The sequence below is a fragment of the Homarus americanus genome, unplaced genomic scaffold (assembly GCF_018991925.1).
Source record: "Homarus americanus isolate GMGI-L3 unplaced genomic scaffold, GMGI_Hamer_2.0 scaffold12960, whole genome shotgun sequence".
NCBI classification, from domain to species: domain Eukaryota; kingdom Metazoa; phylum Arthropoda; class Malacostraca; order Decapoda; family Nephropidae; genus Homarus; species Homarus americanus.
The window spans coordinates 8,435-23,535 of record NW_024715453.1 but is presented as its reverse complement, the minus strand read 5'-3'; the positions used below and the strand labels follow the sequence as shown (position 1 = coordinate 23,535).

General features: G+C 42.6%; 1 protein-coding gene across 1 annotated transcript; it reads left to right on the top strand.

Annotated features, from left to right (window-relative positions):
- Positions 1–12,244: 12,244 nt before the first annotated feature.
- LOC121857833 lies at positions 12,245–13,361 on the top strand. The gene is made up of 2 exons (XM_042354099.1): positions 12,245–12,398; positions 13,075–13,361. Exons 1-2 carry the CDS (start codon positions 12,261–12,263, stop codon positions 13,306–13,308), a joined length of 372 nt encoding a protein of 123 aa, XP_042210033.1. The 5' UTR covers positions 12,245–12,260; the 3' UTR covers positions 13,309–13,361.
- Positions 13,362–15,101: the final 1,740 nt, after the last annotated feature.

Below are 15,101 nucleotides of genomic sequence, written 5' to 3'. Positions count from 1 at the left end.
AAGCGATAATTCACTTTCTATGGGGCAATGTTGACATTCCACAACACCCAGCCAGGAATGATGGGACCCCGAGCAGTTATTTTCGTGTGATAAACAGTAAGTTCCCAACACCAAAGTTGCATGACGATACTAATTTATCCTCAGGTCCTTATACACAAGTAGGTAAGTATACAGTATATCCTTCAGATAATGTAATAGGCTCGAAAACATCCCAAATTTGGGAGCTAGCACTCACAGCTGTGTTTACCAGTGCCCGCCACGAGCGAGTGAATGTGTTGCTGGGGTGGGGGATATAGTTGACAGGATGGACAATATCTTGTCTGGTAACGGGAACAAACCCATTATCTGCTTCAGTGCAGAAGGCAATGATATTGGCCGGTGTAGGAGTGAGTTTTGTGGACATTATATATATATATATATATATATATAAGAGAGAGAGAGAGGTTTTGATAATATTATGGGTATATTCTAGTTTTCAGTTCTTATTCAAGCTTCTAAGATGTCTTGAATAGTATGACAGCCAAGGTAGTTCTGTTGTTTCCTTTTCCCGTGTGATTTTATCAAGATTTATTTTATCCATTGCTTTCATTGTGGATCTATATTAGTAGGAGAGAGAGAGCAGGTATATATAGGTATATATATGGTATATATATATATATATATATATATATATATATATATATATATGTGTAGCAAAGCACAAAGCAGGGATAGGACACACACTTGTAGTTTCTCTCATATATTTACTCTAGAAATCACCCGAGAAGGAAGAGGCTGGGACCTAGATCAGACATAACTAGTTATTATACATTATTACGTTATACTTACAAAACAAGCGTCAACTGTTGTCATATTCACATATTTGTAACACACAGTCGTAGGAATTAAACAATAAATAATAAACCCAACCCACCAGCATAACACACGGGAGTGGCTGTTGTTGTCGACTCACTCCAGGGTGAATGTCTGTAGGGCAAAACTAGAATTAGCCTTATTCTGGCTTACAGACTACCTCCACAAGATCATCACATTCTTCATATAACATTTATTATGCTCAATCTATCAAACACACTCTAACAGAGCAAGAAATACGTGGGACACACCTGTTACTGGGGCCCACCCGACGCGTCTTTGGGATGTAAACAACGCCATGGCGTCTCCCCCCCCCCCCGGCTGGGATGCATATTCGTTCTAGCGCGGATTCACAAAATATCTTTACGTTTTCCCCCTCGGAGCTTACAAAAATACATATCTATATCAATAATATTCTAAGTCACCAAATAGTTGTCTCTGGAGTTCCTCATACCACATCTGCCCCCACTTAAACTTATCATGGTCCCCATGATACTGGGTGCAGTATATAAGAAAATAAATGACCTAACATTCTGAGGCATTGAGCAGTTGGCAGGAGGAACTTTACAAATTGTACTGTCAGATAGGAACTAACAATGTAAAACTTAAATCTATAGCACCAAAATACTTTGGATTGTCGACTGAGGTAACTTAAACATATTTGAGTGTTTTCCCGCCGTAGCTCTCTTACTTCTATGGACTGCAAGTCCTCCCTGAGACTCTTCCTCACTGCTGCTACTACTACTATCTGCTACGGGGTCCAGATCCTCATTAGAACCTTGTGTGTCTACCTCGTGCCTAGAGTTTTCACCACTGTCAGGACGTGGTTCCCCCACCGGGCAACCCGCATCGTCCTCGTCATCACCATCATAGGTGTCTGTCCCATCTGAGCCATCAGCTACCCTTGGAGCTGCCCGCAAATGCATACGGTGTATTACCTTTGAGGCCCCATCTCCTTCCTCAGGAACAATCCTATACACACTTCCCTCCTCGTTCAACACATGGGATACCACATATATATATCCTCGTACCAGTTGTCCTGGATTTTATTCCTTCCCTTTCCATGAAGGTTTCGCACTAATACACGTTGACGAACGTCCAATGCTTTTCCTCTCGCTTTCTCATCATACAGAAGCTTCCTACTCTGACACTTACTCTCAAAATTACCGTTTGCAACTCTCCAGGCATTCTCTAATACTTCTCTAATACATATCTATCGGAAGCTTGGGATCAGTCCCGAAGATCAAAGTGTGAGGGGAGAACCCAGTGGTTGAGTTAGGAGTCTTATTATAGATGGCAGTTACCATTCCTAGATGCTTTGCCCAATGTTTCTTTTGATTGACTGACAATGTTCGCAACAATTGGTGCTTTGTGCGGTGAAACCTTTCGCACTGTCCGTTTCCAGCTGGATGGTATGGAGTAGTCCTAGATTTCTTTATTTCCCAGGTCTTGCACAGGTCTTTCAGTAATGCACTCTGAAATTGGGCTCCCTAATCAGTGTGAATTTTCCTAGGAACATCATATTTGGTAAATATCTCATCAACGAGGATCTTTGCTGCAGTCGCTGCCTTCTGATCCCGTGTGGCGAATGCCCAGGTATACTTAGAGAACACATCTGTCACCACCAGCACATTTTCTCTGCCGTCACTTGAAGGTTCTAGCACTGTAAAATCCACCTCCACAATGTCAAAGGGTCTACTGGCTGTCAGCGGCTTCATTTGCATGCGTACCTCTGGGATAACTGCTTTTGCTACAATGCATCGGTGGCAGTCCCTACAGTATTCAAAGATATCCTGATCCATTCGCGGCCAGTAGTGAAGGTTCCAAGTGTTCCCTGAAGAAGACAGTGATGGGTAGGGAAACACCGGGTAACACTGAAGTCCATTTATTAACGGATAGGAGAAATACAAGTAGTGACTAGCATGTGCCATGCACGACACACAGAGTCAGATTGAGACTGCCTTGCCATATGGCAGCCTCGGGGCACAAAGGTTACATAACATTTTTGTTACACGTGATTATATATAGCCACTGCACAGAAGACATAACCTACATCTCCCTCCCCCCTCACGCTCATAGTCTTTGTCTTGAGCGGACTTCTTAGTTCTAAGTCGCTCCGAGCGTCGAGGTGCACTGTGGGGCGGATCCTCGTGAGGTGTAGGGGACTCGTCCTCGGTCAGGGGGCCAGCAGCAGGGGGTGGGACTGGCCGGAGGAAGCGGCGGTTCCTCCACCAGACACGGCCGCTCGGCATCCTGACCTTGTAGTCCCGCGACCGGCCGACGCCCATCACTATGCCCACCTTGTCCCAACGTGTCGTCGTCGGGTCCTGGACGCGGACAAGGGCACCAATCTCCAGTGGCTGAAGAGGGCGGGCACGGTCGTCATACCGAGCCTTGGCGTCCTGGGCACGTACATCGGCGCGGCGGTCGCAGCTCTCGGCTCTGGTCTGCCAGTCCTTCGCAAAGGCCTTGGCGTGTGCAGGAATGCAAGAGCGGAGAGGGTGACCATACAGGATCTGGGCAGGGGAGCGTCGTGTGTGGGTGGGAGTGGACGCGGGTTCTGGGCAGCTCTGTGCGGCAGTGCAAGGCGCGTCGCTCGTTGACTCACGCACCCTGCTGGTGGTGTACCGAGCAGCTGGGATCTGCTCGGGAAAGTCGCTGGGCACCACGCCTAACTCCTTGCAGTGCTCCCACGACAACAAGGGTGTAGCGAGAGTAGGCTGCACATCCATCCATCCGTGACACGACCTGTCGCCGTAGGTGATCTCCACTTGAAAGGAGCCCACAGCGTCCGGCGTCTGGGAACCGTCCGCATTGTAGTACAACAGCTGCGGCGGTGGTCCCAGGTCGCGTTTGGTGAGGCCCAGTTTCTGGAGGTGCTTCAGGCCTATCACCGTAGTATCAGCGCCGGTGTCCGGTATCACCTCGATGTGACCCGACACATCACCGTGTGTGACGGCGACGCGGATGGTAGGGGAAGGGGTAGCACTTGGGCGTGTGGTCGATTCCACCCTCCTGATGTGACTCAGCTGCTGCTTGGGGCTGCGTGGGCCATCTGAAGGGGGGCTGCGTGCGAACCACCTCGAGGGAAGTGCGCTGCTTTCCTCCTCGTCTCGGGCTTTTGGGCTTGGGTTGGCGGTAGCACTTGTCGTAGTGTCCATAGCGACCGCAGGCCTGACACTTGTGGCCTCGTGCAGGGCACCTGTCTATGTTAGACCAGTGTCCCTTACGGTCACATCCACGACACAGTGCGTCGGAGGCCGGGCATGTCTTGGGGCCATGCTGCTTTCTACAGCTGCCACAGGAAGCACTAGGCGGAGGTGTGGAAAAACGTGCGGCAGCCTTCTCGTTGTTGGCCGCCTTCTTACCCTTCTTGTATTGAGATAGCTCTCACAGCAGGTGGGGCCCGTAAGGCAGAGGTGGCGGACTTGGTGGCCTCGTATGACCGACATTCAGTCACTACCACCTGGAGTGTCGAGGAAGCGTCCAGGGGGGGATGAGTCGCTGCACCAACTCTTCTTGCCTGACACCTGTCAAGATCCAGTGCTTGATTCAGGCTTCCTCACATTCCTGGCTGTGCGCCTTGCAGACGTCGATCTCCTCCGACAAACTCTTCAAACGTACAAAAAAGTCGTCAAAGGATTCATTCTCCGCCTGCTTGCAGCTGGTGAAGGCGCGGCTACGCAAAGCCTCGTTATTCCGACCTTTAACATGCTCCTGTAAAAGGTCGAGCACATCCGTCTTTGAAGACGTAGAATCGGGAGGCACTTGCAACGTGTGCTCCAAAACTCTCTGGGTCTCCAGCGACAAACACATCCGCAGTTGGATGAGCTGTTTGTTTGGAGGCATGCTATCAAGGTCCACCATCGTGGAGTAATCTGTCCACCACCGCCTCCACTCACGAAAAAGCTGAAACGTGACGTCTGGTGAGAGGGCGGGTGGGGGTTGAACAGATGCCTTGGGAGCAGTTGGAGTAGCAAGAGTGCCTGGAGGACGCTGGTGTGGTGGAGGAGGGAGGGTACTGGCGCCTTGGTGCGTGATACCTGCGAGTGAGGGAGGGTGGGTTAGCGCCAGGGTCGCCAATATGGCATCAAAGCGCGCCTTTTCGTCCTCTCTTTGTATCTCCTCCCTCTGAAGTTCCATTTCTCTGCGTCTCTCGTCCCTGTCGTCCATCCACCTCAGAATTGTGGCAATGTCCGTCGCTGAAGGTGAAGGATGAGAGTCTGCGCCCGGTGGAGGGGATGGTGGTGGGGAGTCGTGTCTCCCATCTTGACGTCCCTTCTTACCGCCCATCTTAGTATGCTTGAACTCCGCTGTTTAGTATATAAAGTGGCACCTCATCAGCTCAAACTACATATATATGACATAAACAGCGCAGAAATAATGCATAGAGTCCACTGTTCTGTCCGTGAGTGCGTGCGTGCATGCGTGCGTGCGTGTGTGTGTGTGTGTGTGTGTGTGTGTCTGTGTGTGTCTCAGAGAGCAGATCGTGGTGGCCGCCGTGGAGGCAAGAACGTCAGTTTCTCCTGGGATGTCACACGAGAAGGGTGTACGCCTGCGTGCTCCGTGGGTACCATAAAAGACAGGCCAATGCTCAACTCTCAGCTCTAGACACACTAATACACTGACACTAACACTGCCACCGTCACTAAAACGCACTGTGACGGTGCAACACTGCACGTCGCGGCGAAACGCAACGCAACACAACACATCGCCAGCAGTCGTAACGGTCTCGGCATTGTTCACAACACTTGTAAGTCCGCAGATCCTACTCACTGCGCCATGAAGGTTCCAAGTGTTCCCTGAAGAAGGCAGTGATGGGTAGGGAAACACCGGGTAACACTGAAGTCCATTTATTAACGGATAGGATAAATACAAGTAGTGACTAGCGTGTGCCATGCACGACCCACAGAGTCAGACTGATACTGCCTTGCCATATGGCAGCCTCCGGGCAATGTTGCCACATAACACGTGCAGTGTTGCCATGTGATTACATATATAAATGCTACTCGGCACAGTAGCTTAGATACATAACCTACAAGTAGCACCTCTGCTTAATCAATCTAGTGGTGCGTTCAATGCCCTGATGACCCATGTCGTCATGCAAAAGTTTCATTACCTCCTCCTTCAAGGTAGTAGGCAAAACTAGTTGTTTTAGCTCCTTCTGGCCTTTCCCATTTCCTAAACAGCAATCTGTTACAAATGAGCAATCTCCCTCTCTGTTTCCATAGGCTGTTAAAATCCTGGCCCTTTCTCAGCTGCTGTAATTCACTTTTTCCTAGCTGCCTTTCTAGGCCCTTTCGGCACTATGAAATGTTACTGTCCTGTTCCTGCAATTGTTGCAAACCTTCCTGAGATATGCTGGGAAGCCACATTAACTGTCCAGTCACCTGAGGGCTATCTGCTCCTTCCTCAGCTGGGCATGGGGTCTCATTATCCTCACCACTAAGGGAACTCTCCTCCCCGAAAGCATCTATGGCCATAGCTTCAACACTCTCGGAGGAGTCATCTGCGTCAGGTTCTGGCTCATGGCTCTTTCTGGATAATCCATCTGCATTCCCATTGGCTTTCCCTGCCCGATATTCCAGATGATAATCAAACCGGGCTAATTAGCCACTCATCTCTGTTCTACTGCCCCAAGCTTTGCCTTGTCCAAGTAAGTCAAAGGATTGTTGTCAGTGAGTACAGTAAACTTGCTGCCTGCCAGATAGTCTTTGAATTTCTCAAAGCTAGCAGCTCTAACTTCATGCTACTGTAATTCTTCATATTTCTCTCCGACCCCTTCAAGCCCTTACTGGCATAGGCAATAGGGTGTTTTCTGCCTTCTACCTCTTGTGACAAGACAGCTCCTAGCCCCTGAAAACTGGCATCGTTCTCTAGGAAAAATGGCTTGCTAAAATCAGCACAAATCAAAATGGGTACCCTGACTAACTTGCCCTTTAGTTGGTTGTATGCATCGTCATGCAAATAAATCACTGTAGGTGCGCGTGATCTAGGTATATGCTGATAACCACAAGGAAAAAGAAAACACGAAGTTCCCAAGCGCTTTCGTGTAATTCACATCTTCAGTGTGAGTACTCACCCCTGAAGATGTGAATTACACAAAAGCGCTTGGGAACTTCGTGTTTTCTTTTTCTTTGTGGTTATCAGCACATATATATATATATATATATATATATATATATATATATATATATATATATATATATATATATATACATATATATATACATATATATATACATATATATATACATATATATATACATATATATATATACATATATATACATATATATATACATATATATACACACATTATATGTATATATATATATATATATATATATATATATATATATATATATATATATATACACATATACATATATATATATATATATATGTATATATATATATATATATATATATATATATATATATATATAGTATATATATATAAATATATATATATGTAATATCTATATATATATATATATATATATATATATATATATATATATATATATATATATATATATATATATATATATATATATATATATATATATATATATATATATATATATATATACTGTATATTTAATGTCCACAAAACTCAAAAGGCAGGAGTCACAGCTCACAGGACAGGACACAACCTGATCTCACTGGTTACTGACCCTGGTGGACTGGCTGTGTGGAGTGGAGTGCAATGGATTATGGAGTCAGTTTATGCGGTCAGAGTAACCCACCTCCACCAACCCCCATGGGACTGTCTCTTTGGATGGTAAGGTCACGGTTGCGATGGTGGCGTAAGCCATCAGGTCAGATTAACCAGTCAACAGGTAATGTGTCCGAGGTCACTGGGTGTAGTGCTGGGCCCTGCGGGGCCCCCAAACGCACGGGGCCCCGGGCGGTCGCCCCTGTTCGCCCCCCCCTCCAAAAGTACGAGCCTGCTCCTAATCTTAATAATAGAGTTAATGAGCGACTTATTTGGGATGAAATGCGCAGGGCATACAGGCTTTAACTTCAGTCAAATAGATTGGACCGACCTTATGAGTAACTCAGAATTAGAGTTTTTTCTTGAAACAGTTCACGACTGTTTCCTAAGTCAACATATAGCCGAACCCACCCGGGGTAATAATATACTCAATTTAGTTCAGTCAAACAGAGAAAACCTCATAAGTCATGTCGAGGAAGGGAACGAACTAGCTAACAGCAATCACAAAGAAGTGAGATTCAAAGTAGAACTTAATGTTAGTCGCATGGAATATTCCATTAAAGTCCCAGATTTCAGAAGGGAAGACTTTGATAGGTTGAAAAGGTAGCTGAGAGAAAGGGTATTACATTTGGGTTGAATTACATGACCTCACACAAATGTACCCACAGAGGGCGACTTCACTTTACCTGGTGACCTGACAATGATAGCCTCAAAAATATGACGGTTGAGGATGACCTGATCACGAGATCTGAGGTTGGCGAGTTCCACAGCAATTTAAATAATGAGTTACTTAATGCGCAAAGGCAGAACATACCATACAGAAAACTCAGATCAAATAAAAATTACCCCAAATGGATAAATAATTATTTAAAGAATATTATTGGACAAAGGAATGTTATAGGTAGGAGAATATAGAGTGGTGAAGTTTACCTGAGTTAAGACCGAGATAAGAAAAGCAAAGAGGAAAAATGAACTGAAGGTAGCAAGGGAGGCGAAGTCAAACCCCAAGGGATTCTTCCAAACATATCAAACTAAAACATGAGAACAATATTGGACCAATACAGTCAGCTACTGGTGAGTTAACGGAAAACGATGGAGAAATGAGCAACAATCTGAACAGACATTTTTCAACAGTTTTCACCATCGAAAATTTAAACATGATACCTGAGGCACCGACTATACACAGAGATAGTGGAGAAAGTAGATTAAGCGAGATAGTAGTGAGTAGTAACGATGTTAGTTATACTGCCAGATTCTGGGGTCACTAAGTCTAAGGGGATAACTTAACTCTATTTTCAATTTCTAAGGGTTGCTGCCACCAGACCCCCTCTGGGCAGTAGCTCGTTATGTAGCGAGCAGAGTGGACTAGGCATTGGGTTTGGTTTTTCATTGACCATATCGAGAAGGGGAAGGAAGGGTGAAACCATAACATGTCTTAGTTCTTTCAATTGTTCTTTCTACTTACCTTCAGTTCTTTGGTTACTACATAACCTCAGTTCTTTTTGGTAGCATGACGAGGATCTAGGCACATGGGTATGGCAATTCTGATAGAAGGTCCCTTGGACGGAAATAAAAGTGTTATACTGCGGGAAATGAATAATCCTGATATACTATAAGAAAATGTGTATTAAGATGGACTCAAAGTGGGGAAAAATATATTATTAGCATATAACTCCAAGGCAACTCCTTGACTGTACTCAACTGCAAATTACATGTCATTACATACATTACAACTTCCATATGATACTTCACTAACTGTTGGTAGTGCCTATGAGATGCCCTCACAACACACAACATGTTATTACTGAAACCAACTTATTCATGGGTCCACTACCCAACATGGGATACTTATTCCAGAATTACCCCCAAACACATACAACAACACTGTGGACATATAACTCCAAGGCATGTCCCAGGGTATCACACTGGCGCCTGTAACACTAACGATCGCTGTGGGGATCGGTTAAAGCCAGACACATGGCGAGTCTTGGGTCTAGCTCCAAGAGATAGAATGGAGCCGAATAATCATGTCGAATCAGCGCCATCGCTCATATATTGATCACTGCTGAATATCCCCGGCTCTGAGCGACCGGTGGGTGTTCAATTAAGCCCACCCTGGATCTGTAGGACAACGAAGTTGGATGGCGTTACGGGAGGCTTGAACCTCCTGCTCACCCGTGGTTATGTACCCCTGAGTTGCCAGCGATCGCTACTCACAAAATGACAGAAATTACAAACAAACCAACTGTTACACATTCAAAGATGACCCTCAGTTGACAAAGGTCTGGCAAATTACTAAGGTTGATTTACATAAACTAATTCAGGATTGAGTTTGCCAGTAGAAGGTGGAATAAACACATATTGACAACTGTGTTCGAAGGCAGGACTTACTGGGAGGGATCATGAGTATAAAACTAGTGGGAAACACACGTATCTCCTTAATGCTATGAATACATACAATTAATATTATATAACCGTACCTGGGTACAATACAACACATGATTCAGTAACATTGAGTAGGTGAGTTATCCTTTATCAATGTTTCCCGTTCTCTGAGATTCTACAAGCGCAGTGGATTTGAATGTTATGTAGCGTAATATGAATTAAGGGGGTTTTTAGGAATGACAATGATGTGCGCAGTACATAGTAAGCAAAAGACAAGCTAAAGCCTAATAAGTCACTAGGTCCTGATGAGATATTTGCCAGAGTATTAAAGGAATGTAAGGAATAGTTTAGTAAGACCTTAGCAAATTTGTTTAACATGTCATTAAAAACGGGTGTAGTACCAAAATCCTGGAAGATAGCGAATGTCATACCAATTTTCAAGACGAGAGATAGATCACTATCCTCTAACTACCAATCAATCAGTTTAACATCAATTGTAGGCAAATTGCTGGAAGCAATAATTTCAAACTCTATTCGAAATCACCTGGAGAAGCGCAAATTGATCAATGATTCCCAATGTGGCTTCACAAGTGGGCGTTCATGTCTGACTAATCTAATAATATTCTCTTCAACTGTTTTCGAATCAGTGGATGATGGACACAATTATGATGTGGTATACCTCGACATTAGAAAAGCCTTCGAACAGAGTCACCTACGAAAGACTAATACAAACAGTGGAGGCTCGTGGAATTGGAGAAGACATTCTTAAATGGATTAGGGGGTGGTTACAGGACAGGAAACAGCGAATAAACATTAACGCCACTAAATCCGATTGGGGTAACATCACTAGTGGGAATACCCCAAGACTAAGTACTTGGACCTTTACTATTTATTATATACATAAACGACATAGATATAGGCGTAGACAGCAACATAAGTAATTTTGCTGATGACACTAAAGTAGGGCGTGAAATTAAATCTGACGAGGACTACAGGAAGATCTAAACTTATTTTTTGCATGGTCTGAAAAATGGTAGATGAAATTTAATGAAGACAAATGCAAAGTACTTAGTCTAGGAGATGTAAACAGAGAAAGCAGATATCAGATGAACAACGTTGTTATAGAAAAATCTGACTGTGAGAAAGCTTTAGGAGTAATGATAAGTAGGAATCTTAAACCAAGTCAACAATGTGTATTTGCTCGAAACATGGCTAACAAAGTACTTGGGTTCATACAAAGGGGTGTTAGTTACAAAACTAGCGAGGTTATCCTAAAACTATATCTTGTGCTTGTGAAACCTCACTTGGATTACGCAGTTCAGTTCTGGTCACTGTACTACAGAATGGATATAGAATCCCTAGAAAGAATTCAGAGGGGAATGACAAGACTAATCCCGGGCATTATTAAAATGGCTTTTCAAAATTTACATGGATTTTTTACGATTATCCACCTATAAAGATTGGAATATGAAATAATTTTATGTAAGATAGAAAATGTTGACCGTGACCTTGGCCTGTTCTATGCTGTACTTAAAAACATTCAAGTCAGAATCATGAACTCTAATCTAGAAGAACTGAGAAATGCAGAGACCTGGCAGTTGCAGCATTAGTAAATATGGCAAATTTTGTGACAAGAGGTACCGGTATGGCCAGCATAAGGACAGAACCAGACAATGTGATGTAGTCGTGGCCAGAATTAGGCTAGGATAGACACATCTGGCAAGTTAGTAACGCTGTACCCATACCGGAACACTTAGCATGTAAACTTTGTGATAAACCTTTAAAGCATACACTTGAACACTATATTATTGAATGTGACACTGTCAAAGACTTCAGGCCACCTGGTTTATTGCATCATGAACTTTGTAATTACTACATTGAATCGGGGGTGCTTGAGGACATTCTTGCTGTTTATCCCAAATTTGCTAGCCCACATTGATTAGTCTTCAATTAGAATATGACGTCCAATGTATATGAACCACTGTCCGCTTGGCAATGAACAGTGACATCACCCACATGACTCTGACCTATATATACTGCTAATGAATATGATGTATTTCTTTGTGTACGAACCTCTTTCCTGCATGGCAGGACTAAAAACTATGAAACCTATACCTTTCTTGGTCAGATCTTGTTACATCATCGATAAATTTTACCATAGACAAATTAATTTTCCCGGTGTTGTAGAAATTACAACAAAAAGTTCATCGGGCGATAACATATATTTTCTAAAAAGCAAAGAATTTCTATTAATTAACATGGAATTGAAATATATATTTGGTTACAGGATGAGCCGAGCATTATGTACCAGTTGTTGGCCCGATTTTCTCCCCACGGTAAAGAGATTCAGGAGCTGGGCATCTCACCAATCCTCGAATTATTTGCTGTGTGTGTCCACAAAGACTATGGCGGTCGCGGCATCGCGGCCATGATCATCAAGGTAATTGTGCATGTTAACTTATAGGAGAAGTATATTGAAAATCACAGTTATTAAACCTAAAACAATGCTAAATATTCCTCAGAGGAGGTACTAAATACCATCACCTTGACACTTGACATTGGTTTATTTGAACACAGTGACAGTATTATCTCCTTCTAATATCTTGCTGTGTGTTTCGAGTATCCTGATGTAGTTCCTTTAATTCTCTTTCCAACTCTACGATATCCTCTATCTCACATTTGTCCAACTTACATAAACAACATACAGTACAGTTGAACTTATTTTCAAAGATACCACAAACAAAAACTACAAAGATAATGGTCCGATTAAGCCTTAAAAAGAAAATGATGCTTTTCACTAGGAGGGGAAACTTTATTTTCACATTACTATAAGTCAATGGACGTTAGTTCAAACAGATTATAGTACAATTGGTCTGTTTCATTTAAGGCGTCTTTCATACCATAAAATAACCAAACTATATTCAACTTGGGTATGCTGGTAAAGAAACTATTCACTTTATAGTATGTAATATTATTTTTGCAGGCACTTCCTTCTGTTTAGTTTGAATTTAAAAAGGTAAATAAAGAGAAACTTCTTAATTACTTCTGACAACTTAGGTTTTTGGATCTGCCTGATACCAAAAACCGTTATAATTTACAATCACTACGTGTTTCAGAAAACCCTGGAGCTTGGGGATGAGCAAGGCTGCCGTTTAGCAGTAGTTCAGATCGCCAATAGCTTGTCGGAGAAGATCTACAATCGCTTGAATTTTCAAACATTTAAGGTGCTCGACCTAGACACAGTAGCTGATGAATTTGATCTTGACACCTCAATCATACCTGGTGAAACTATATTGAGTCTGATGGTCAAAAATCTCCCCAGCAAGACCTCAAACCCACACCCTCAGTAAAACGATATATATATATATATATATATATATATATATATATATATATATATATATATATATATATATATATATATATATATATATATATATATATATATATATATATATATATATATATATATATATATATATATATATATATATATATATATATATATATATATATATATATATATATATATATATATATATATATATATATATAATAGGCAGGAATTCTACTTATTGGGGTTTTTGAGTTACAGTGGATGGTAATGCAGTGGATGCGCCCCTCGGAGAATACCGAACCATCACAAACACAATTTATTAGTTTGACTGGAGATTCTGTGATTGGGGATAAAGAGATGCACTGGAAGGGGATAACACTTCTATTCCTTACAACATTACAGACGGAATCAATAATTATAATTGTACACAAGCACTAGATTAACTTCTTAGCGTGGCTTACAACACTACAGACGGAATCAATAATTGTACGCAAGCACTAGAGTACTTCTTAGCATGGCTTACAACACTACAATGGAAACAAAAGTTGTACAAGGCACCAACAAAAATTGTTAAAAGATATTAATTGCACCTATTACGAACCACGCCATCTATTGTGTCATGATCTAACTACCCAGCACTACCGAGCAACGCCATCTAGGGACGCGACCCGAGTATGACTAGTCTTAGTCACCACTCGGGGTTTCCTTTCTCCATATCCTGGTTGTTGCGTCACCTCCTCCAACTCTTCCTCATCAGCTCCGGATCGAGGAGAGTTCAGTTCACTCTGGGAAGTGACCACACTTGGATTACCTATCCTGGAAACCTACGGCACAGTGACTACCTACCATCTTCTTCAATACTCAGCCCTACTCGTCAGACACTTCAGCACCGCACTTGAGTATTGTAACCCTATATTACCTCCCACCTCCACTTGCTTCAGATTGTTGTATGTTGTATAAATATGTATATACTGTTAAGCCAATGTTGCGTATGTTTAAGTTAAGTATGGTTAAGGGTGAATTATAGAAAGCTGGATATTTTGTTAAGGAATTTATTGTACTTTATTATACACAACAAAAACTCGCATCCTTTGTCTACCCTTTTATAGTCAGATTGTCTTTGTTTGTTTAGTTTTTTTATTGTTGTTGCCTGTTGGGATCTGGGTAGACTTTTAACTATATTCTAAACCAGTTTCTTAATCCCCAACTCGTAACAAATGGCGACCGTGACAGGACCCGACCTTAAGTGTCATATTTCTTCCTCCCTTGTTACTCCTTGTTAATTATTCCTCCCAGTCACTTCTGTTCACAATTGCTTTACGGTGGTTTAAAGTTCCCTTCATATGTGTGTGCATATATTGGTATTATCGTACAGTAAGAGTGACAGACGTAGGATATTAGGTTCTGAGTGTCATAAGGCTTACCTGTTATTACACATAGGCAGTCGTGTAGTAAGTCTTATCGAGTGTAGGGAAGAATCCGGATCTGTTTAATGCCGTACTCTCGCTCCAGAGTAGGCTGTTCCATAGTCACTAGTTTAGAGTGAAGTGATATCTTGGGACGCCCCGCTCTACCAGGACCCCATAATTATAAAGCCTCAATTATTGTTCTTCTCATTATCTCATTCGGGGTCAATAATAAAGTAACTCAAGGGTTGTTTATCCGGATCTTTATATTAATGCCGTAATACGCCCTTCCTGTTTCAAGTATCTTTCCAAGTCTCTTATCCTTATCTAAGGATCTTATCAGAAGAACAATATTCATAAGTGTAATTTCCCTAGGTATAACTTGGGTAGTTTCCGGGAC